The sequence below is a fragment of the Cygnus atratus genome, chromosome 1 (assembly GCF_013377495.2).
Source record: "Cygnus atratus isolate AKBS03 ecotype Queensland, Australia chromosome 1, CAtr_DNAZoo_HiC_assembly, whole genome shotgun sequence".
Taxonomy (NCBI): Eukaryota; Metazoa; Chordata; class Aves; order Anseriformes; family Anatidae; genus Cygnus; species Cygnus atratus.
In genome coordinates, this window is record NC_066362.1 from 126364020 (window position 1) to 126388409 (window position 24390).

Here is a 24390-nt window from a genome sequence, read left to right on the forward strand (position 1 = left end):
TCAGAATAGTTTGAAAGAAGCTAGTTGTCATACTCAGACATAATACTGTATTTTAGAACAAATTCAAGTGCTAGTCAAAATCCGAAGTCAGACCCATCAGGTTGTGCAGCTTAAGTGTGAAATTCCCTTGTTCAGGCAGGTCAGCACCTGCCACTAGCTTTAAAGAGCTGTGCTGTCACCTCCCTCCCACCTGCCAGACATAGCTGCCTGCTCGAGCTGCGCTCTGCCAGACTCCCCACGTTTTATTCACCAGTCGTGGCGTGGGAGAGGCGATGGTGCCAAGCTGTGGTGGAGCTGGGTGTCCTGCCTTCAAAGCATTCCCCTGGTATCCCTGTTTTCCCACCACATAGAGTGGTCCCCACACTCCGTATACCCTTGCAAGTCAGTGCATGGTCTCATGTGCTGCGTAGGTGGAAAAGGTGAGAGATGTGCTGTGCTCGTGCGCACGTTGGAATAGAAATCCCCAAATGTAATCTGCTGCCTGGAGGTTTGAGATGTTTTGGTTAGGCATCCTCTGGTGTTACTTCTAGCTATTTTGGTATAGTGAGTAGGATGAAAATTTCCTTGATAAGCCTTAAAAAGTAATTAAGAAAAAAAAATTGTTTTCAAATACCCCACTTGAGTGTGTGAGAGACTTGCTGGGTGAGTAATCTCCATCAGGTCTCTATAGAACATCCATCACCTTGGCATCAAAGCACTCAGTCATAGGTCTTCTTAGATACGTGGACTTTGTCCTTTGAGACTGCAATGCCTCATTCTGTTCTTCATTTCTGTGGTGCCAGTAGTGTGTGTGCATAATGCTGAAACACTAGATCAAATGGGTGAATTCATCTAACTACGTTTCATGAGGGCAATCTTAATGGGAGCATTGTTGTAGCAATGTAGAGGTATTTCTAGCCATGCTGCCTCAAAAAGCCTATCTTCTCTGAGACACAGCTGTGCTGGTGGCCACTGATGGATTTCTGCACATGGATACAGCCATTGGTATAAGCTATTGGTACGAGGAATGTAGGTGTATGTATCCATAGCAGGATCAACGTGTACAGCGATGTAGTCTATGGATTCCTCCACTCCTAGAAGCAAATCTGATAGGGCCTCCAATGTAACTGTTAATTTATTGATTTTTAGCTATAGAAGTCTAATTGCACAGCTTTGATACTTCAGACGTATGAAATCCCATAATTATGTCTTGGTATGATAATGTCTGAATTTATTTTTAAAATAAATTGACTCCCCAGGAAAAGCTGTTATACTGAGACAGAGATTTGTTTGCCATTTACAAATAAGGCATTCAAGCTGTTAAGGAATTTATTTATGTCAAGCTGCTTGTTTCTGATGTAATGAATAATGGAAGAATTGGAGGAGATTTCATGTTTTCTGTTTGTTTGATTGTGGGTGGAAGAACAAGGCAAGCTTCTCTTGCCTAAATCAATACTCCACAGCTCGTGAAACAATAGGTGTGATCCACACGTCCTCAAGCCCATTGACTGAGGCATATGTAGAAAATTACAGAGATATTTTCTATTTGCCAAAAAAACTTTTTTTTTTCTGTACGGAAATTAGATTCTGCAGCACCAGAAGGCAGTTATCAAAAATACAACCTCGTTCAGCTGTTGTAAGCTGGCCCAGTTCATCTTCCCCTGCTTGGATTCTCAAGAAACGATCACAATGCAACTGCTACTCACCCAGCTATGATGCTAACCGGATATATAGCTGTGTTGATTATTAATACTTAAATGTGCTTAGCTTTAATTGCCTTATTACCCTGGGAAAATAATGCCCTGAGTATTTTGGGCAGCTATTTTTGTCACTGAATTCAGAGCTGTTATAGTATGGAAGGGCTAGTATCCATGTGATCTTCTCTGCTATAATTATGTATAATAGATGAGAGCATAGTACTACTCTCTGCAAAACAGAGGTTGTGTGAAAATTGGCTACGTAGTGGTATGAAAACATTACTTAGCAAAGAGGCAATTTTCTTTTTAAAGAATTGTGTACAGACTCACCCCAAATTAGTTATATTAAGGTAATCACAGTATTCACCAAATAAAAACAGTGTATGTTTCGAGTACAGCTGCTCAGGGACATGCCTCCATTTGTGCTGAAATGATAGCTGCAGGAAGAATGACTGTATAGACTCCATTTTTAGACTGTATTTTTTTTTCTTTGTCTGGTCATTTTTTATAAAGAGGGAGCAGATCTGCAAAGTTGATGATGTTCCTGCCTATTGCTTTCAGTGAGGTGGTGCAATAATGTACAGCTTTTAATTGGCTGGTAACGTGGGGCTCTGCTAAGTGTTCGTTAGCTTCCTTTGCTCACTGAACCAGTAACAAGCTTCCAAAATTGTTCTGCTCACCGAATTCCCACAGCTAACAAGAAAAGCCTACAGCGCCCACAGCCTGCCCTTGAAGGCTCTGAGCCATCACCCTCACCCTTTCCTATTTGTCACTTGGAAATTTTTTTACATCTATACAGAGCTTTTGCACTCAGACCTTTGCCCTCAGTTTCTGAGCATCGCATTGAAGTGGCTGTGGTACCCCAAGACTTATTTTGAAAAGTGGTGTATCATATAGAAATTGTGATTGCTTTATCTGTGTAGTGTGATGAGATGCTGTTATTTAAAATGTGGCAAATAAGTTTTTAAAACTTTAAAGCAGAGAGATTTGTCTGAGGATTCAGAAATGGTAGCTCTACGGAAAAAAATGTCTTTGCAGACACGTATGTGTGTGGGGGAAAATGGAAGAAATGTTCCTTACAGGGGGTTCTGAGGCTGCTGGACCAAAATTTTAGCTAAGGATGAGATTTTTTCAGTGTTTTTTTGTTACAGACTTAATGGTTTGTTCTTGCTTGAGTATTTCTGAATCTGCCATACTTAGTGTTTACACTAGGAATTTTTGTCAGTGATTTTTCTATTTTTCTGTTACAAAAAATACACTGAATGTATCATAAAAAGATATTGGTAATGCTGATTGTATAGCTAAAAATAAGCTGAGAATCCTTCTGTCGGTGGCGGGGGCGAGCAAACTTGGGAGGATCCAACTCTAAATGACATTACAGTTCTTTTAAACCAGATCTGTCTCTGCACCTTCCCATGTCTTATGAAAAACACACCGGGAATTGAGCTTTCTGAGTATTAGCACAAGTTAAGCTAACTTTAGTCATAACAAAAGGAATGCCCCATGCATCGTCATTGCGTATATCAGACGTATCAGTGTGGACGCACTGAATCTTGCACTAGGATCCTTGAATCCTTTCAGATAAAAACCCTGCTGACGTTGTTATAGTTTGGGTCAGGTCACTTGCAAGGATATTTATATATGCCAAAAAACTATTCAGATAATTCAGAGGAAAGAAAGGGGAAAGTCGAACAATTTTTCAACTTATTGTAAGAGGAACAGGTCACTTGAGGTTTTATATTCCATCTCTAATTAAATTTGTGCTATTACTATTATGTTACTAAAGTTGTTCTGAAAGCGATATATTGGCATCTTGATACTGATAAAGAACTAGCACGTCATTTTTTCATCAGATATTTTTGGACAAAATTCCTTAAAAAACAGAAGGAGTATACCTGTTTTGACAGTAAATTGAATACAAAGCTTTTTTTTTTTTTGTCAGCCCCTAGGTAAAGTTCTATAAAAGAAGATGTCAGCTTCGAAATATTTCTATTTTAGTAATCCATTTGATTTGCATTGATTCTCTTTTTTACTACTACTGGAAGTGAGAGGAACTTTAAGGTGTACTGCAGTAAGTGCTGCTTTATAACCTTGCAACTCTTCTAAATAGTTCATGAGAAGAAAAATATCAGTCAGCTATGGCAAGGAAACAAATGCTCTTCTTTACTGTGGTTTTATGTCTGTCCTACCTTAATGATTGAAAAATTAAAATGTGAGCAGTCTGGGCTCCCTGTAATTCACAGCCTCCCCTCAGCTAATTTGGCTCGCTGGGTTAGGCTGGGTGTTTGTGCCTGGCATGCTGCAGGCCTGTGCCGCCATGTCATGAGGCAGCCGAGGCTCGCCTCTCACTTGAGCTCATTCCTCCATGTTGCGGTGCTGCCTATCTGCTTGTTCAGCCCAGATAAATTTTTGGGGGTGAGACATAATGTGATTGCATAAGTAAAACTTGCATGTGTGTCCTGCCAGAGAGCCCTGTGGCACCTCAGGAGCATCCTCTGGCTGATCACGCTGGGGAAGTAGGCACAGCAGTGGGGCGCAGGGTGTTTGCGCTGGAAGCCTTGGGGCTGTGGCAGCAAGACACGTGGGATGTGACCAAAATGGTTTTATTTTCAGCTGTGAGGGTTTGAGGGAAGAGAAAAGAGTTCATGTAGATCGAGTCCAAGAAGTGGGAAGGCAGGTGTGGACCTGTAGGGCGGGCCAAAGAAGGGCATGCACGCACAGGCAGGGCCCAACAGCAGGACTTCATTTTAGGTAGAAGCTGAATTATTCCAGAAAAGGAGCAGGGAAGGGAGAGATTCCTATAACCGTTCGTTCTCTTTTAAATAAAATGAGTCAGGAAAACTGCATGAGACCAGGAGAAACAGAGCCTGAGGTACTGATCCTCTCTGTAGCAGTAGTCTGCTAAGGTAGAAGCAGGTAATTATCCCAATCACACTGTCATCACGTGTCACCTTGGCAGTGTTATCTATACACCCATATTTCCCAGGTATGTATAAACACAGCTTGTTTTCTTTGGTAAATAAAATGTAAGAATCAACATTGTGTAACATCTGTCACCAGTGAAGCATAACTTGTGTATTGTCCTTCACACCACAGAGCTGTTCACTTGGCTGTAACACAGCGCGTGCTGCCTCTGGGCAGAGATCCTGGTCCTGAGGTGAAAACTGTCAGGGCACTGCTGTGTTGGGGAAACGGGTTTTGGTGTGATCATTCCTGGTCTGTCCTGCATATGGAAGCTGTAGCAGCAGTTTTCCTTCTGATCTTTGAGATAACCTTGTAAATTGGTGAGCATCATGGCTTGGGAATGGTGTTAAGGACAGAAAAGATAAATAAGCCTGCAGTACAATCTTCATTGTTTTGAAAGGTGCTACTGTTTATCACTGCGCTTGTGAAAACTGGGACACATTTTTACATCTTGTTTTCATTTCCTGGCCTCCCCCATTCTGCCGTATATACTTATGAGGGGGCATATATCTATTCACAGAAATATATTTTTTTCCTAAATCTTACTGTGCATTTTTAATCCTGTAAATCAGTCTAACATGGTCTAAACAAAACACACACAAAAATGTAAGGACTAATCCAATCTTTGATTGTTCATATAATAAACAACACTTCCAACTGAACTCTTTGCCAGCAAGAAATGTAATCTTGAAATAATGATGTATTCACTGTGTAAAGTGTTATGTATTTTTGTTTAAAAAGACAGTACTAACAGAGCTCTGTGCACTGATCTTCCTGTAGAAGTTAGCTTTGCATAAACTACAGTAGTAAACCTATTAATTTTTTTATACCCTTAAAAGATGGAAAGTGCTTAGAAAAAGTCTGGATCTTCTTCCAGTGAGAGGAAGGAAACTCAGTTTCTTACATTAGCTGGCAGATGTCTTTGTCGGAGTCATTTTGAGAGTGAAATTGAATGACCTATTTACCTATATTTTTAATATTTCTAAGGGAGGGGAGGTATCTCTTCAAATAGTGTTCAATAGTTCACTTTGCTCTATTTCCAAAAAGCCCTACAGAATATTTTCTGAAAATAACTTCTGGAATTAGCTGTGGTATTGCAGTTTAAAAGAATGATTTTACCTTTCTGCTGTTGATTGCAGCTGCACCATGCAAGATACTGTCTCCTATCTGTCTAGATATAGATAGTATTAATAATCAAAAGCTGTTGGCACAGCAGGCAAATTAGTTGTTTTCATCTTGAAAACTTCCTTTTTTCAAGCTGAAATTTGTGAGTTTTCCTCCTGGGTCTACTTTTTATCAATTTCAGAACTTGTTGCAGTTGTGCTATATGTATGTATGGGTTCTTATTTATCTCCTTATTTATTTTAAATTATGTGGATCTTCTTCAAAGGGGCTTTAGTAAACTCTTCACCTTGGTCCTTTTGAGTCACAGGATTTAATATGCAAATAGCCCTGACCTTGTTGAACTGCCCTAATGGATTACAGGCAGTAGGAGTCTCCCCTTCAGCAAGTGTGCTTTTCAGATGCCCTTCCTTCTAAGACTTGTTTTTTAAGGTCTCAAAACAAAAATGCTTCCATTTCAGCACTCAAAACCTAGTGACTCTAGTTGTCGCCGTAGCCATTGGTCTGAGGACAGGTTCATTAGCAGTACCTCCTATGATTAGGAAGAAGAAAGGTTAATACGAGGTCGGGGGAACAAACATTGCTTGGTGTAGGTATCAACCTTTTTCTTTCCCCCAAAGCCTTACTTAACTTCTAACTAAGCCTTCTTTTAACTCCTTCTGACTTGTCACTCGTTGGGCAGGAGGTTACTGCTGGCCTCTCTAGGAGAGGGTTATGGACCAGAGCATCTCTTCCTCCCTCTCTCTGAGCAGCTGACGGCCCTCTGTGCAGTTAGCGCATGGGTGGTTTGGTGGCTTCTGGTTGTCTGTGCACCAGCAGTTGTTTCTGTACATTAAATGAATCATTTATTGTGAGCATCTTTTATGTATAAAGTATTTGGCCTAGCATGATCATAGGCTTGGGTAGTGAGGCATGTGTGTTTTTTTAGGACTAAAACAGAAGAGTTGCCACTGCCAGCTTTGAACACTTTATTATTTTTTTTTGTCAAATGCACTTAACACTTTATAAGCCTCCCTGTAAATGACATGGTTACAATGCACGAGTAGTGCTGTCCATACACAGCTGCAGCAGCCCCTGGGCTGCAGATAACCAGCCACACAGGGCTGAGCACTTTGGTGGTTCTTCCACGTGAAACAAATTAGTAATGTCTGCCAGGCTGCTCAGGGCAACCAGCAGCTCCGGGTGGCTTTGCTGATGGCGAGGAATACACGGTGAGTTGTGGAGGTCTGTTGAGCAGTTACAGCTTACACTTACTCAATATTTCAACTTAAAATGTACCAAAAACCCAAATAAACAAAAAACCTACCAGTATGGCATTAGTCCCTTCGCTATACCAGAGATGTCTTTTAAGGGGGCAGTGTCCTGTGTAAACCCTCTCAATAAATGAGTTCACTGGTGAAACAGAAGGAGCAGGTGGATACAGGGTAATTTCAGTGTTTGCCCAAAGCTTCTCATGCTGTCCAGTAGATCTTTTACTACACAGATAAGTGCTTGGACCTTGGCTGCTGTGGAGACTACTGAGGTCATTAAATAGTGTGTTTTAGGTTTTGCCTCTGGATTAGCCCTTTCCTATTGCTCTTTCTGTTGCTCTGTGTCTGTGCATTTTGTAAACAGGGCAAATTTTTAATTAAGGGTTTCAAGTAATACATAATATTTCTAGCAATTCTTTATCATTTGTAATTTGGTTGATATTGCATAATTCATGCAAGATTATTTCAAAAAACTCTATGAAACTCACCTTCTGTTATACCCATATATCATATGACATACCCATATGATCATATGATATACCCATACATCGTATCACCTTCTGTTATACCCATATATATATATATATATACACCCCAGTCACTTTGGGGTATAGAGGTAGAACATAGCATTTTTTCCCCAGCAGTAGGACATGTTTTTGTGTATATGGTTGATCCTAAATAACTTTATAGCAAACCAAAAGAAAGGTGATGAAAAGACATCCTGATTTGAATCTATGAATGTATAGAAATTGATTGCCTGCTCGAAGAAGAAAAAAACCACTGATAATTTTGTAGTATTTCTATAATTGTGTTTTGCAGTTGTACTTGTCAGGCTGCTAGACTGACAGTTTGTGCCTGCAGTATTGCTGACAGGATGATTTTTTTTTGTGGAAACTTGTTCAATTTTGTAGGATCCTGTGTAGGAATTCTGCATCGACATAGCTGACAATGTTGGAACGGGAAAAGTTGTGTATCTGTCTCTGCTCAGTAGCTGTAATGTGAGCTCTTGGTAGCCTGTGCAAGGTGGACAGTCTGGTTGTCTCAGTAGAAACCTCAGAGAGATATTAACATAGATAAGGAATGAAATGTAAATAGATATTAAGTTACAGAATGACTGGAGAGGAAGTTTTATTGGTACAAGTGTCATAATAACTGAAGGACTCCATAAAACTAGACTTTTCTGTCCTACTGGTTTGGTGGCATAAAAAGGAAAATAATCGAGTAGGAAAGAAACTTAGTTTGAGACTTAGTGTTGAGATTGAGGTGGGGGAAGATGATGACACAGCAGCTGTTTTAATCCTTAAAACAGGATTATTTTGCGATCTTCTTGGTGCAAAGTGGATTCTGAGCTTTTGACTTCAAACACCTACACTGGGGTGCCAAACAAAGCTATGTTTGTTTTATTTGCAGGGTCAGCCAGGTTGAATTTCCTGCCAAGAAATTGTTTTAGTAAAACCAAAATTGTGACGACACAGAAGAGAAGGGAGAGGGAGGAACAATGAACCAGGGAAAATTGCAAAGGAAATTTTAAATAGAAAATACCTCTTAATCCACATAGAGACTCATCATAGACTTACAGAGAAAAATCTAATAAGTTGAGCTAACTAGTGTTTGTCTTCCAAAATGTACAATTAGATTGTACTGTAAGTAGATCCTCTAATTGCTAACTCACCATTCGAGTTTTTCCAAAATCAATTAGAACAAAGTATCGCTTGCCAAGCATACGTGACCTTTAATTTCTCCTATTCACCATGCATTTATCTTTATTGAAGAGCTTTGTTTTATTTCAAAACACATCCGTACCATGTGTTACTAGGCTAATCTGTATACAAAAAGAAAAAAAAAAAGAAATACGACTGCATGATTACCATGTATTTAGTGTGGCATCTCCTACAGGAAAAAAGAGTGTGAATTCACCAATCACTTTTCAGTCTTAGTACGTTTATGCCACTGTTTACTTGTACAAATAATTATCTTTGTTTCCTTTTAGAGCTTATTTTGTTTGGCACAAAACACTTAAGCTCATCTGTTATCATCCAGTTTTTAGCAGACAGTGCTGTTTTGATCAAGTGCAAGCACTAACAGTTTCTCGTTCTGCATTTTATAAATAAGCAAAAAAAAATTTCCACTGGAAATTCTTCTTCCATTATTGTTGGTCAGTTTATGTTGGCAATTTAATAGCTTGACACTGGATTAAACTTGTTTCAAAGTGCTCATTTCATACGTTGCCCCCTGCCTTCCTTTAAACCTGCCAGTTTCAATGTGGCAGGCAAATAGGTAGGTGCTCTGAAAATCAGTACAGAGTAATGTCAGGCAGTGGTTTCCTGGAATATTTAAACTGTTATATTTCACAGCTCTTTTTGGCTAATGGAAGTCCTCTCTCTTTTTTTTTCCACCACCTTTATTCTATATATTACTAAGAAAATAATGTGCAGAAGAGGTACCGATATTCTTCTGAAATTTTGTTGTATAAAAAGAACATTAAGGTTTCGGTGTTTATTGTTTTTAGCAACTTGCATAACTTATGACAGATTTTCTTAAGTTGTCATGGGTGTTCTTTTCTTCCAAGGTTATCCTGTGTGAGTAGCTGGGACCTTGGAGGCAGAAGACCCTCAGTGGCATAGTGTCCTCGTTCGCTGAATGTGCTCTGTTTCTCAGGGCATGCAGAGGAATAAGGACTTTGGTTTGGGTTTTAAGTGTCTGGCTCCAGTTTCAAGATTTCAGTTGTCACCCATCTGTCTGTCCAATCCTCTGTCCTGTCATCAGTATTCATACAGAAATAATAAAGAATGGCATTTCTTGGGTATGTTCATATTTTCTTAAAAATAACGTTTTGGGCCAGTGTCTCAGATCTCTGAAGTCAATTTGCGTAATAGTCAAAAAGCAAGTGCCATGCCTGTAGCCTGCAGAGAGTGAAAATTGCACATTACTGATTTAGGTACCTCACCCAGCTTCTTTCTCTTACAGCTGTAACCATCACAAATGAGTGTAGGAGATACACGCCAACTAGAATCTCTCTCCATCCTAAGTAGTTTTGCTGCATATCACTGCATTTCTTGGGTGTCTGGAGGCTGAGATGAACTTTGACAGAAGATGCTGAATACACTACTTGCTGCAAAGTTTGGGGACCCACTGTGTTTTAATTGGCTTTTTTCTCTTGGCATGAGTGCCATGAACTCTGGATTCAGTGTGTGTGTGTTCATCTTTGCACATAATTTAATCACTTTTTGTTAAGTCACTTTCTGCAGATAGCTTTCATTCCTGTTTTATCCTTTAGTGTTTCACAGCTTTTTAAATCCTGTTGAATGTTCCAAATTGTTACCCTGAAATTAAACTTCCTCTTTTTAAGACTTGAAAACTGTGGAAGCACAATCCGCTCATCTCTCTTGTGTTGGAAAGTTTTGTTGTGGTAAAATATCTTACTTATTCTGCAGGTTAAGAGCTCATGTATAATGTGACTAGTGTTCTGAATTTACGTAAACAGATAAGAAGATTTACAGCGGAAACTCAGTGAATAATCCTCTGAGAAATTACAGATTAAAGGAAGATTTATCTTTTGCAGTGGTAACAAGGTACTCTTAATCTTTTTAACACTATTTCAAGTGCAAAAATTCCAATGAAATTAATATTTAAGAAAATAGGTTCGCGTAATTTTTTCATCTTTATTTGTGTTAGTGACTCTGTCTGTGTACTGTCTCTTGTCCTTGAAAAATATTCTTCTAAATAATAATAGAATAGATCTAATGCTTTTTGGCTGTTTTTGCAAAATGGAAACATTGTCTTGCCACAAAAATGGAGCAGGATTTAGGCAGGATGGGTGAGACTAAACATCTCCTGTGGTGAAGTACATTGGCCTAATACACCTACTAGAATGCAAGAGAAAAGGGTAAAGCAAGATGTCAAATCATATAAGCTTTTCTTCCCTGTGAGTATTGGCTGTGCTTGTTCCTAGAATGCATTGTTTTGGTTGTGGTATGTCAGTGGATGTTCTTCCTTTCCCTTAAATAAATCCGTGGGAATTATTGTTAGTGTGAAGCCCAGTAAAAGCAACACTTTAATTCCTGCTCCTAATCACAGCCAAGTCCACAGAGGATAAAGTTCACTTGATAATATCCACTCTGGATTAATCAGCTTTGCTTCTTTTTTGAAGCTTTTGCCAAATCACGGGGAAAATATATTTTCTCCGTTGGGAAACATTAGTTTCTTCTGTGCGGAATAACGTGCAGTTTCAATGTTGCATCAGCCTGGGGCATAGGAAAGTGGAAATCATGTAGATTAGTCATTGGTGGGAGCACGCCACGTTAGTAAGTCATCAGCACTTTGTGTAGTTTTTTTATGGGATGATGTATAAATGGAAAATGGCAAACAGGTTCTTCTGTGAAATGCTTCATATTCATTTTGCTCACTGCAAAGAACAGAAGAGGAACACTCTGAAGTCTTCTCCAAATCTTCAGTCATCACTGACTTAATGATGAAGGACAGGGTATTATGAAAAATGAAGGTAATGTTAAAAAGTGAACTGTATTGTCTGGCAAAAAAAAAAATGTATCTTGGGAATGAAAGGCATGCTGATAACAGCCTTTTTGTAAGTGTTGTTGGAAGTTAAATATATATTCTTGATTCTGTAAATATACTTTTTCTAAAACTCATAAAAACCCAAACCATAGTTGCAATCTCAAGAAAATTAGACTTGAAATGAAAAAATGTCAGTTAAAGGATTTTAGAGTTATCCCAATACATACGTGTGGAGTGGATTGTTTAAGGTCAATGTTACATTGCACAAAATACCACGTCTTACATACTCATTCACCAAGCCTCTGTCTTCCCCTCTATCTTCCCTGGGTGACTACTGTCCTTGGTCCATAGATCAAAACATTATTTTATCATTTCATCAGTGACTATTTTTTTTTTAATGATGGTTAATGAGAAAACAAATCTGTGTTGTCATTTTTACTCAAGGCTCCAGAAGGATGCCCTCTGGCTTGGTTGGTTTAGGAGTAAACTAGTTTTGCTGTGTCAAGCTTCTGTATGGGTACCTTGACGTAGAGGTTAATCAGGAGTTAGATTGTAGGACTTCTTTTTTTAATCCCTCCCAGTCGTCCCAGCTGCAAGCATTTGCTGTGCTGCAGAGGGCTACGGGAGTCTGTTTTGCCCCTGCAGTTTGACCCACGCTTCAGGCTGTTGCCATGGTGGGAAAATCATCTCACCTTTTCTCTTTGCTGTGAAGCAGGATGCAGTAACTTTTCCAGGTGCTCGTGTGGGAAAAGCTAGCAGTTTTCTCCAAATAACCATCTTTGCAAACACTGGCTCCTGCACCCCTTGGTTTTAAATTACAGCGTTGGGAGTTGCTGTGAAGGTTTGAGTAAACGTTGTCATCGTCAGCAAAGGAAAAAAAAAAAAAAAACAACACACTGAACCAGCAGGGATGGAGCTCCAGCTGCAGGTCAGCTCCTTGTCCACGCGGGGGCTATGCAAGACTGCGCTGGCTGGAAGGACGCCGCTAAAGCTCTTGGTGTCTGGACCTAGAAAAGCAGGTCTGTGCTCTCCCTTCGCTTGTGCTGTCTTCATGCACCTTAGCTATCATTTGAGAGCACAACACAGCGATGAAAACTGTAAAACTGCTAAAGCATGAGCTCAACGCTCAGTGTTACACACCAGGAAAGCCAATTAACTTGAATAGGAAGTGGTTTTTAATGTGCGCTTGGGGATTACGTGCTAACTGGAGGTGGGGGAAATTGGTGCGTACCCTTTCCATCTTGTTTGCTGATGCTTGAAATATCAGCGTGTCTCGGTGCAATGCTGGTTTTCGCTTGGCTCAGGTTGTCTAATGCATAATAATAAGTACTTAACACCTGCAGGTGTTGATATATAAATGTGTACCACGCATCCAGAAACCAACTTTTAATGAGAAGTAGAAGTGTATTAAACTACACTGCAAATGCAAAGGTTTTGTTTCTAGTTTATTTCAGTGAGTAATAATGAATGATACCTGGCTTAAAAAAAAATACAAAGTTTCTGGAAAGAGATTGAATTTCTTTTGTATTGATGTGCATGTTCCTTAAATGCTGCTTTTCAGGCTGAAGTCACTGAGATTGATAAACAAATGGGTATAATGCTAAAGCCTTTCTCTTAGATAATTTGAGAAAATAACTATGATTCATAGGCTTACCGTCCTATGATAATGATTTTTCTTGTAAAGTTTGGGAGATGAAGTCAACTAGCCAAGTGGTATTTAGGTATTTATAGAAGCTCTTTCCAGTAACTGTATTTTTTCATCAGGTTATTAATTATGGCAGTGCATGAGTGATAGGGCTCCTTGCAGACTTGGGTGGAGTATGTGAATGCTCCCTGGGCCTGACGAGGTATTTCCACCTGTTCTAACAGAGTCGTTCTGCTGGGCTCAGTGAAACTAGTCTGTGCAAGTTAGCAAATGCAACAAGACTACTAAATATGTGCCAGGACAATTGCTAATTCAAGAGAAATGCAGTGGAAGAAAAAAAAAAAGCTTTCATAGAAGAGGGGAAAAATGCTACAGTTTTAATGTTTATGAATTTAGGGGCTTGGGGGTTGGTTTGTTGTTTTAGCCTATTTCCAGATTTCCAGCTGGCACCAACAATTATTCCTTAGTGAACTCTACCATTGCTTATTTTCAAAATATTAATTGTGAATTAGAAGTAGTATTTATATTTTTCATCCTTTTTTTTATCCATTCCAGAATGCATATTTTTCTTTCCAGAAGGACTTTTTTTTTTCCCATTCGTCAGGTGTGTTGAAAGAGTAGTGCATTACTGTGCACAGAATTTTAAGATTTAGTTGCTTGGGGAGCAGGTTTGGAAAGGATGGCTTCTCCTTGGACACGGTGTGTGCACGGAATGAAACTGTTATCAAGGTAGTGTCATGAATGCACAAATTCCTCTGGGATTATGGTCGTCTTCTGTTCCGCTTCTTACTCTAAATCCTATGCATAGTTAGCTCACTGAAGGGGGAAAGGGCTACATTATTGTTTTTGGTTAATATTCTTGAAAACTTTAATTACGGTACCTTCTCAGTCATAAGAAAAAGTGACTGGATCAATTTTAGAGAGACCAATTTTCCCACATCTCAGTCAGTGCATCTTCAAATTTGATTATCTTTTACACTGAAAATTTCTACATTTAGTAGAAGAAAAAGGATTTTTAAAAGAAAGTTCTGTTTTAAATAAACAACAAAATTACAAACTGCTTAAATTGTTTTAAGCTGTAAGTATGAAAAATCATTCACGCTTGCAGTTCTGATACTGTATAATGTCCTCTTTTTTGATAAAACTGCTCCAGAAATTGCTTAGACCTTACTGCAAATGCTTAACTAAAATCAGCTGCAATTAAGTAAAAAATAATTAAAAATTTTGGTAGCATTTATAAATAAATGAGAATCTTCAGGCCTCCTTTTTTTTTTTGCTGCTTTCCTTCTCCGTATCTAACTTTGCAAAATTCAGAATTTTTAGTCAACTCTCACATTTTTGTAAGAAATACCTTGATAAAAATACTGCTACTGCTGGTATTGTGCAAAAGATAAAATTCTCGGTGGGAGCAGAAGTGGAATGAGCGCGTTGTCAAGCCCCCAGCTGCAGGTCTGCCTTGGAGCTATCCGTAGAGCTGTGGCTGCTTTGGTCAGTGACTAGTAGAGCAATAGCTACCTCGAAGCTCGCGTTAGGGCACTTGGAGCTGTTTGCTAAGGCTCTGGACGTAACGTTTAACTCTAGGAGCTCGGTAAGCTCACTTACGAATCGAGCGTATTCATGAATAAAAAGCATTTTGCTAATGTATTTTATCAGTTCTCCAAGTGATCTTGAGATGCACCTGCTATGTCTGTGTGATATTGGAGCCTGCCTGGGGCCCTGTTATGGCTACGTGTGGTTTATAATAAGGCATGCAGTCCCAGGCAGTTGATGAGGTGTTTGTGGGCTCATGCAGAACTGAAAAGATCTGCCTTTTCTGTTCTAGCAATTTTTTCTTTCCAGTACAGTAATTAAGATATTTTTTAAGATTGAACATGATCACCAAACAAATCTACTATATATATATATATATATATCTTTTAAAAGTTATTTGGCCAGCACCTTGGGATAATTTTATCTTAAGTAAACATACCAGTAGGATATACCTTGCTACTGACACTTCTGTGTTAATATGGTATACAGCTGGAGCTCTTGATTTACATGAGTAACTTGGACATTTAGGGTGCAGGTCAGGAGCAGAAGGCTGGCACCTCGTGACACTGTGTGTCCCAGCTGTTTAACTGGAGCTTGCAGGTCCCTGGCAGGCTCTCTCTGGTATCTGCCAGGCCATGTCTTAGACAATTAGCCCAGGGTGTCTGAAATGCCCCTATGTCTGGCAGCTGAGTCTGCCCTTAATGACTTCATCTGCTTAACATCTTTATAACAACAGATACCTATCGTGGTACCTTAATTAGACATAATAGAAAGTGCCTCTTTTTTTTTCCTAGTGATACTTGACATTCAGCCTGGCAAACGTAACAATAAAATTAGGTAGCTGCAAGCTTTTTTTAAAGAAAACTTCTAAAAAGGCAATCACTGAAGAAGAGGCAGATTCACTGGGTTTTACTGAACATATCTGCAAAGCCCTTCTGCTGTTTGCTTGTTGACTCTACCTGAAAGCCTCTCAGCAATACCCTGTAATTAAAGTTTAAGAAGAGCACTTTTTCTTTGATGTAAACAGTCATCCAGGTCCAGTCACATGCAGTCTTAAACCATTATTCCCTTCAGAGTGTAGTCAGTCCCTGAAAACTTGAAGAATATAACATTTCTTCATTCAGCAGTACCCAGAGGGAAGCAGTGGCAGGTGGAAGAGTGTATTCTTTATTATTTCAAAGAACAGCCTCAAAGGAGAGAAACCAGATTCCAGGGAGTAAAAGCTTGATTTTATAGACTGGGATTATATTATTTGAAACGAGGGAGGCTGCCAGCAGAATGGTGGGTGGTACGTGCAGTGATGCGTCTGTCTGGTCTTCTCTATAGACCTCCTTGCCACATCCCATGCAAGGCCACCTCCGTGCTGGCAAATGTTTTATGAGCATTCATCTATGTCGTCTCTCTGAACACCATAAACAAAATGTAAGAAAAATGCTTTCCCATTGACAGAACTGCATCAGATCCAGGAATTTCACCAATGCAGCAACATCACTTTAGGGTACACGCACTGTGGCAAAGGTCTAAATAATGTTGAACATGGTTGTGTAGAGTGGGCAAAGGTCTAAAGGCATTGAACGCGGTCGTGTAGGCTGGCCAAAGGTCTGAATGTGTTGGATGCGGTTACGTAGAGCTGGCCTTGAAGCCCCAGCTGACTCTTCTTCTCCATTGGGATGCCTGCTATCAAAGGTTTGGGTATCTGCTATATATAAACACGTTGTGAAACCAAATACCATAGGATCTTACAGAGCTGAGAAGAGTACATGGGTTTAAAAACAAAGTAAGAAAAAAAATGAATGGAGGCGTTAACCTGCTGGCAGTTACTCAAGTGCAAATTTCAGAAGAGGTGTCCAAGCAGCTGCTTGATGCTAAAGAAGCATACTCTCAGCTTCCAGTAACCTGATTGTTCTGCTCAAGTGCTCATCGTCTCAACCAGAAGCAGGGTATGGGTTGCGCGAGACAGAGCTGGCCTTGCGTCTCGTAAGGACACAGCGACCTTCCTTTCTGTCTTCAGCAGTAGCCGAGATGTTTATGCAACAGTACGTGGTGCAGAGCGTGTGCACGTGTTCTGGCCCTCTTTCATCTGTAAAAGTAGATTTATGTTGCCCATCTAAAAGGGTTGAAGCAGCGATTAACATGCCAGATTTTAGTTCTGTATGTATTTATTTCAAAGTAACATGGTTTTGAAGGTGTCCTTCAGCATAAGGTGATAGGTCACTGCTGCAGGACCGCTGACATTATAACTGGTTTAAGTTACGTTCTTTGGAAGTGCTTGTTGTAACCAAGTCCCAGAGGAGCAGCAGGTCCTTCTCAGTCAAAAAATGAGGCATGGTCTCGAGGAATTAGCCCAGCAGTCAAACTCACTCCTTTGAGAGTGGGGACTCCTTGGAAAAGGTTTGTTGGGGGAGGGCAGGGAAATGAAGTATAAGTAGTACTTGGGAGGATGAGGAGGGTGGTTTCCTTACAGTAAAATCTTTGCTATTGTTAATTGGGCGTTTTCCTTATTCCCCAAGACTAGGAATAAAAGATTGTAAGAGAATTTTCTGCTGGTGGTTCTTTGTATTTATTATTCTGGTTGGCAAAAGGCTCAACCACTCTATGTTGATGTCCTGAGTCCTAAATGTTGCACTGACTGCTGCAAAGCTTTTTAACCTCGTGTGGTCGTAAATACGAGGAAAGCTCAGGATAAAGCTGAGTGGACAAGATACTAACCTGAGGTCACTTTCCACGTCACAGTGAAAGCTGTTTTTTCGCTGTGGGGTTTTCTTTTTCATTCAAACCTTGTTCTGCCCTCTGTCGGTAGTTCGTAGTATTGAGATAGAAACGATGTTACGTTACTTTAATGGTGGAGTTGTCTGTGCTGGCTTGCTGCTTGTAGTCTGCTTTATGAAACAAGAATTCGAATTTCTATCATTAATCAAATTTCTCACCACAGATTACTGCTGCGCCCATTACTTTTATAATGTATATTGCGTGAAGATGTGTAGTAAATGCACTAATTTTGGCCTTAGTGCACAGAGTACAAGTTATTATCCAAGGAATGGTTATTCCATCCTTCAAAGCCATATTTACTTTCAGAAGGCAAGCAAATTTCTGTTTTTTGGCAGGCAAGCTGATTCATGAAGTCAAGTGCTGAGTTAAGAAATGCTGGTACTGAGGATGTCTGTGCAATTTTAATGCTACCCTTGCTGCATGCATATGCATTTATGATGTCTGTACTTAATTAGATTGCACAGTATTTTCCTCCACGTAGTTTTTTTTTTAATGTTGCACATTTAATGAGCAGTCATCCTATGCACTTGTTTCCTCTGTGACATAGCCACCTCTGGAGTGCTCTTCTCCAAGGCAGCCTTCAGATGATAGATCTTTCTCTTTCTAACCGCTTCCCAGTTTCAGAAGGAAATGAAGCAGGAAGCATAAATCACAATTCTTTTGCTGCGAACTTGGTTCACCTCTTGAGGAGGTTCATCCTTTGCATTGCATAAGCCAAGGGACCTAAAAGGAAAAAACGCGTAATACGTGTGTGGATGGAAGAGAAACAAGGATCGCACAGACGGCTTCAATTCTGATACATCCAAATTTCTTAAGTATCTGGCATTACAATCTTTATATTCTTTTAATATTACCTGGATGGGATTAAGACACGTGAAGTCTTGAGAAAGCCAGCCTGAAACATCAGAAATTTCATCCCGTCTCATCATACCTCAGCTTTGGAGAGCTGTGGCAGCTGTGAGCAAGGCCAGAGCCTGCAGATCCACTTCTGCCAGTTGCATTATTAAGCAGTCAAGGTAGAGATAAATTCACTCTGATTTTATTGGCGATAATAGTGGGACGTATATTTGACAGTGAGTTTCATAGATAAATGCAGGAGAGTGATGAAAGGCAGTGCAGGGTTTTGTGAACACGATCGAGGGGCTCTTACAATCCTTCCAGCTTATCGCCATCCTGGTTTCCATTTCACAAGTGCCACTTCTCCATCCCGGCTAGGTTCCTTGCCTCAGAAGCCCTCAGTTTCTGCCTCAGCTCGCCTCCTTCATTGTTTAAGTCCCTACCTGCTCCCAAGCCCACTCTTCCTTCCTCAGGCTCTTGTTCCAGTCTTGATTTAACCTCTGCTACCTCTAGTCTGAATCACAGAGTCCCATTGCAGGTTTCAAGCCATTTTGACTTTCAGATCTCTGAAAAACTTTCCATTGATGGGAGCTGTAATTTAACCATGCTGACAACAGGAATTTCCTTCTTAGCTACTTACTGCAGGACCTTTCAAAGTAGTTGCACGGCACCGTCACGGCTGCTTTACCGAGCCGTTTGCTGTTCTCACTGCCTGTCAGATCTGGCAATAAATGTTCACCGAGTGAACAAACAAGTGGACTAGTCCAGGAGTAGGATGAGTCTTTGGTAATAGCTGTTTATCTGACCCACAACTTCTAGGTGTAATTAACCAGCCGGCAGCTGTCATCGCAATTTTCCGGGGGCCTGGCTGCCATCGGGGAGTCGCTGTCTGCGTGTGTGTTGGCAGAGGAGGCTCAGAGATGGAGCTGGAAGGTGCTGTGTGGGGGGAAAAAGCAAGCTGTTACTCTAATGCAGAGCAGCTGAGATCTGCATTTTCCCTGGCCCCAAGAGACCACCAGGTCTGATTTTCAGACTTGCTACAGAAGAGTGCCTGTGGCAGAAAGGTCCTTGCTATGCACCAGCTTTGCTCCCATGGACAGGACAACCTCCGAGCCTGGGAGTGTGACTTCGGGGGAAGAGAACCAGGGCTACAATCAAAGTCACTTTTCCATCATATTTATCTGGAAAAAAAAGAGCAACTGCAGTTCTTTGAGGAAAAGGGAAGGAGATTTCATTATACAGTAACTCAGTAGGGAGCTCAAATAATGATTACCAAGGATGTGAAACCCCATGCCTGTTCGTGCTGCAGCCCCGCTAAGACCCCAGGAGATCCTGAAAGCAGAGAGAGAAACAAGGGCACCAGAGGCCCTGTAGGCTGTTGGACAAGGCTCCCATCCTCTAGCTGATCTCTCAAGTCACTGGCTGAAGCCTGTCCAGAAAGCAGGGGCTGCTCTGCTTGCCCGTGGTGTTTCAGCAGCTCGGTGGAGGAGCCTGCACAGGTTCAGCTGTCTGCTCATCACAGGGCACGAAGGACGGCAGGTAACTCCCGGGCACCCCGTGTGTCACGCTCCGTCTGCCTGGTTAAATCGCGCTGTTTGGTGGATCAGGCTGTACAAAGAGCTGCGGTGTCTGGATCCCGGTGCAAAACATCCTTAGGCGACCTCCTCCCAAACAGGTAACCTGCTTTTAGGTACCGACTGCAGGAGGAAACTGTGTTTCCTACCTGGAGAAGGGGGTAGGAGGGCAGCTGCCTCCGTAGCCTCATCCAGCAGTAATTACTGGTTGTTGCAGTGAGCTGGTGCTCGTGGTTTCCTGTGGGCAGGGAAGTTGTGTGCCTGTGTTAAGCCATAAATACGAAGGCTGGGACTTCCACGAAGCACTGAACTATGAGAGAGCTGTGTACTGCTTTTACTGCTTTCCTGAACCACCGCTTTTTTTAGCCAAAAACTTGAAAATGAGCTTATTAACAAGGTTGAATGGATACTAATTGCATCCTTATAGTGTTTCCCAAGAAAGTTACAAACTTTTAAACAAGCACTAACAACATGCTTGTTCGCTCTGAGGAGAGGAGTCAGGTATTTACACGGATGAGCCGTCCTTGGACTTCAGCAGTAGGTAGGAGACTACTCTGGACATATCCAAATCCCAACTTGTTGCCCCCCCCCAAGTGCAAAATCGTGTTTTTTGTTTGGGTTGTTAAATGCATTAGATTTAATTTGGTGGTTTTTTTTTGAGTTCTTTTGTCTGCTTTAATTTTATTAACACTTCCATTTTTCTTCACTTTCTGACTTCAGCCATTGATGGATTTCTAAAAACTGATGAGAGACAAAGACTCGCAAAGGAGAGAAGAGAAGAAAGAGAGAAATACCTGGGTAAGATGGCAGGAGGTGCATGTATTATTTATGTATATGTGCTGATAGGCTTAAATTAATTGTGACATTTTTTCTGTTCTGAATTCTAAACCGTCTATTGCTAGTCTTTATTGCTTGTATTACTTCTTTTAAAACTAGTCTATGCCTTCTTTGATTTCCATTCTATAGTTAACGTGCAAGGTGCTAACTTAGGTTTCTGATTTGTAAAAGAAAAAAAAAGACTAAATAATCCTTGTGTAGTATTTATAATACATATGATGATTTGCTGAAACAGCCTCAGTTTTAGCCTATTAAGTTTTAGCCATATTAAAAGATACTATGGAGCTGTTCAGTATGGCGTAAAGGTGAATATTTTTCTGACAGTTTCAAAATGATTAATCTTCTTTCAAGGGAATGAAAAAATCTATCAATTCATTGTTTTTTAAAGAGTCAGTCATTTTTAATGTACTAACACCTCCAAGGGAATGTCAGGGAAATTTTGTGAGAGGGAAGAATGAACTGTTTAAACTTTTTTTAATGCGTGTGCACGCGTATATAAAGTTTAAAAAATAATAATAATAATTAAACTGATTTTCCTCAGTGCAGTAACCAGAAAGGCCAGTAGCACCGTTCCTTAAGGCTACTTGACATTACTTCTCAAAGGGAATTGCCAACATTTTGGTTTTGTAAAATTTAGGTTTGCCATGTATTTTGAGGCAATGGTAACTGAAACACTGTGGGCACCTGTGGAAAGAATCATAGGAAAGTACTGTTTTCCTTGCAATAAGTAAATAAACTGTTGACTGTTTCCTGATAAAACCTGAGGCCTGAGATTTGATGTTTTTTAGTTCAGTGAGCTTGGTGAGCAAGATTTCTTTTTGTAGTTCCTGTGAAAATCTGCTTAGTGAGGACTTAGGTTTTAGTAGTTAATCTCCCCGGAGGTTTTGTCCACATGGGGCATGCACCGGCCTAAGGTTTTATCTCCTATAGCTATATTCAGTCCAAACTACCTCTTTTTTCTTCTTTATTATCCCTGCTTTGCTGGCTCCTGAGTAAGCGATATGAGTAGTAGGTTGGAAAGGACTTGGATTAAAAAGCAGAAGAGAAGATGGGAGGAAAACTGGAGAATCTGGGAGTGGCTCGCCTAGGGGATTTGAAAGGTGTTGGTTGCGGTTCTTATAACCAGACACTGTACATGCCTTCTGGAAAGATACATATATATATATATAGAGAGAGAGAGAGAGAGAGAGAGACCATTTCTAGAATAGGGAGCTCTGGATTTTGACCTCAGTAGCTTTTTGCCTACAGCAGATTTATTTCAGAAGTTCAGAAAAAAAACATAGAGTTCCCCAGAAGGACAAATATTTATGCAGACAGCAGGTATTTTGCAGCAATACAGAATAACCTTCTCATGAAAGCCAAAATTCATTAGGTAGTGGTGTAGTATCCCTAAATCAAGAAACAAGAATTGTATTTGTCTGTGATGACAGAACGGTTTGCTTCTCTGTCCAGAATGTGTCCCGGGTTTCACTTACATACTCAAAAGGTAATTTTAGCACAATCTCTGGACACCTCACTCTATTTTTGGTTTTTATCAACTCCAGCATGCTGTTTTCACCTGTTCTGCATAATGTAGCTAGTAGTCATCAATAATTAGTGACCGGTCATTTGTTTTCCACTGTCTCTGAGGTAACTACTTGTTGACAAATCCAAGTCTTCGTTCTTAAGAGTCCAGGCTCACCTACAGCACTAACACCCCTCTCATGTTGACCTGCCCTGCAGTGGAAGAAAAATAGTGAGTTCTCACAAGACAAAAGGGGAAGACAGCCCCAACCATACTACTAACAAGAATAAGGCAGACGGCATTTTGTAAAACAGGTTGGACACGAGGAATTATCTTACAAGGGTCTGCTATTCAAGAGGAAGAAATGCGTCTGCTGGGAAAGGATCTGGTGTTAGGGGGACTCTGACTTGCTGACAGAGCAATACTAGAAGGGACTGAAGGCCACAGCTGTGGTTAAAGAGCTGGGGGGCAAGGAGCTGAGGGCAAAAGGCTGATTATGAAGAAGGAATTGAGAGAGCTCAGCAAGAGCCTAGGACTGATGGGGAGAAGCTGAGAGCAAGAGTGCTTGAAGGGTGATAATTTGCTGGGCAGGGAAACAGTGACTGAAAAAGTCAACTGGGGCTGAACAGGTGAGCAGAATGAAGGACCAGCTCTTGTATAAACCATGCTAATTCAGGATTTCCATAACTTTCAAGTTCTTAGCCTGGCAGCTGTGATAATATTCTCTCTTACGTATTGGCTGTATGTATGTTGGTATGACGTTACAGGTCTGTGTGTATGAAGGCATGCTTACTGACCTCTTTCGTGCCTTTTATGGAACGCACTTGCACGAGAACTGGGTTTTTCTTCACCATTTGTCACATTAACTTCTGTTACCTATGCGCCCTGTATAAACCTGAAGCAACAGTCCTGTTTGTAATGTTGCAGGCTGAATTTCTGTAACAACAAGGTAATGTCTCAAGGGGATTATGACTCTAGTTGGAAGAAACAACTGGACAAACTCTCAATAATAAAAAAAAATATTTTCTTTTACTGCCTGGAGCCTATAACAGCATAGCATCAAATTATGAACAGAATGGTGTATTTTCAAAGCTTCATGGAAAGTTCAGCTTCTATTTTTATGTATTTATTTTGAAGGTAGCCCTGTAAAGAGGAACATAGTTTTAAAGAAATTCCAAGGGCTTTTGCTTCAACATAAGAAATTGATTCACTTCAAAACCTAGTGGGAACATTTGTTATGTCTGAAAAAAAAAATTGGCTTTGAGCTACAGAGGGATTAGAAGGATTTATGTATATTTATATATATATAAAAGAATTGTTAAATATTATGCATACTGTCTTTACACAAGTTGGGGAACAAATTGTCACCTTATGTACGAAGGGCTTCCATATTAATTAGTGTATCAGTTGAATTTATTAATCATTTAAGCATTTCTGTGCACTGTGTTTTTAATCTTAGTGCACTAAAAGAGCCTGTATACGTGTTTGTTATTTTACTCTATTGCGTCATGCTATCAAGTAATTTTAAAGTAGGAGAAAATTTGCATTAAGTGAAACACGTGTTTTTCTCTGCCTAAGCTGCTAGAGAACAGCAGATACTGGAGAAGGAGAGGAGAGCAAAACTTCAATATGAAAAGCAAGTGGAGGAACGATGGAGAAGGTTGGAGGAACAGAGGCAGAGAGAGGAGCAGAAGAGAGCAGCTGTTGAAGAAAAGCGGAGGCAAAAGCTTAAAGAGGAGGAGGTAAGGTCCACTGGGATTCATACAGCAGAGCAACTGTATCTGTTAGCACTACAGATAGTGGAATATTGACGTGCACAGCAGGTTTCTCTTTTTTCTTTTTTTTTTTGTCCCAGAGACATATGGACATTACTTTGTGAACTGCATCCATGCATCACCACAGCCATAAATACTCTACTACTGCTTGTACATCGAAAACATTTTTCTAAGATTTAGTCTGTTGATTTTTGTCTGATCTTACAAATTAGTCATCTATTTACACTAATATATTTGGGATTCTGATTGTCAGATGATAAAGCAGCAATGTCTCAGAAGGTAGCTTTTAAAGATGAGTGTTTCCATAAATTGACAAGATTTTATTTACACTTTCATAAATACAATTTCAGTTGCACAGGCAGTGTAAACAAATGAGTATTTTTTTTCCTTGG

At 40.2% G+C, this 24390-nt stretch overlaps 1 protein-coding gene across 2 annotated transcripts in view; it reads left to right on the forward strand.

The window, feature by feature from the left end:
• The window catches only part of MAP7D2 (MAP7 domain containing 2), a 78119-nt gene that overhangs the window by 20576 nt on the left and 33153 nt on the right, over positions 1 to 24390 (forward strand). For both annotated transcript variants that reach the window (XM_050712496.1, XM_050712486.1), the window contains exons 2-3: positions 20603 to 20680; positions 23802 to 23965. In XM_050712496.1, the coding sequence (XP_050568453.1) occupies positions 20603 to 20680; positions 23802 to 23965 (242 nt within the window). The remainder of the gene's footprint in view (positions 1 to 20602; positions 20681 to 23801; positions 23966 to 24390) is intronic.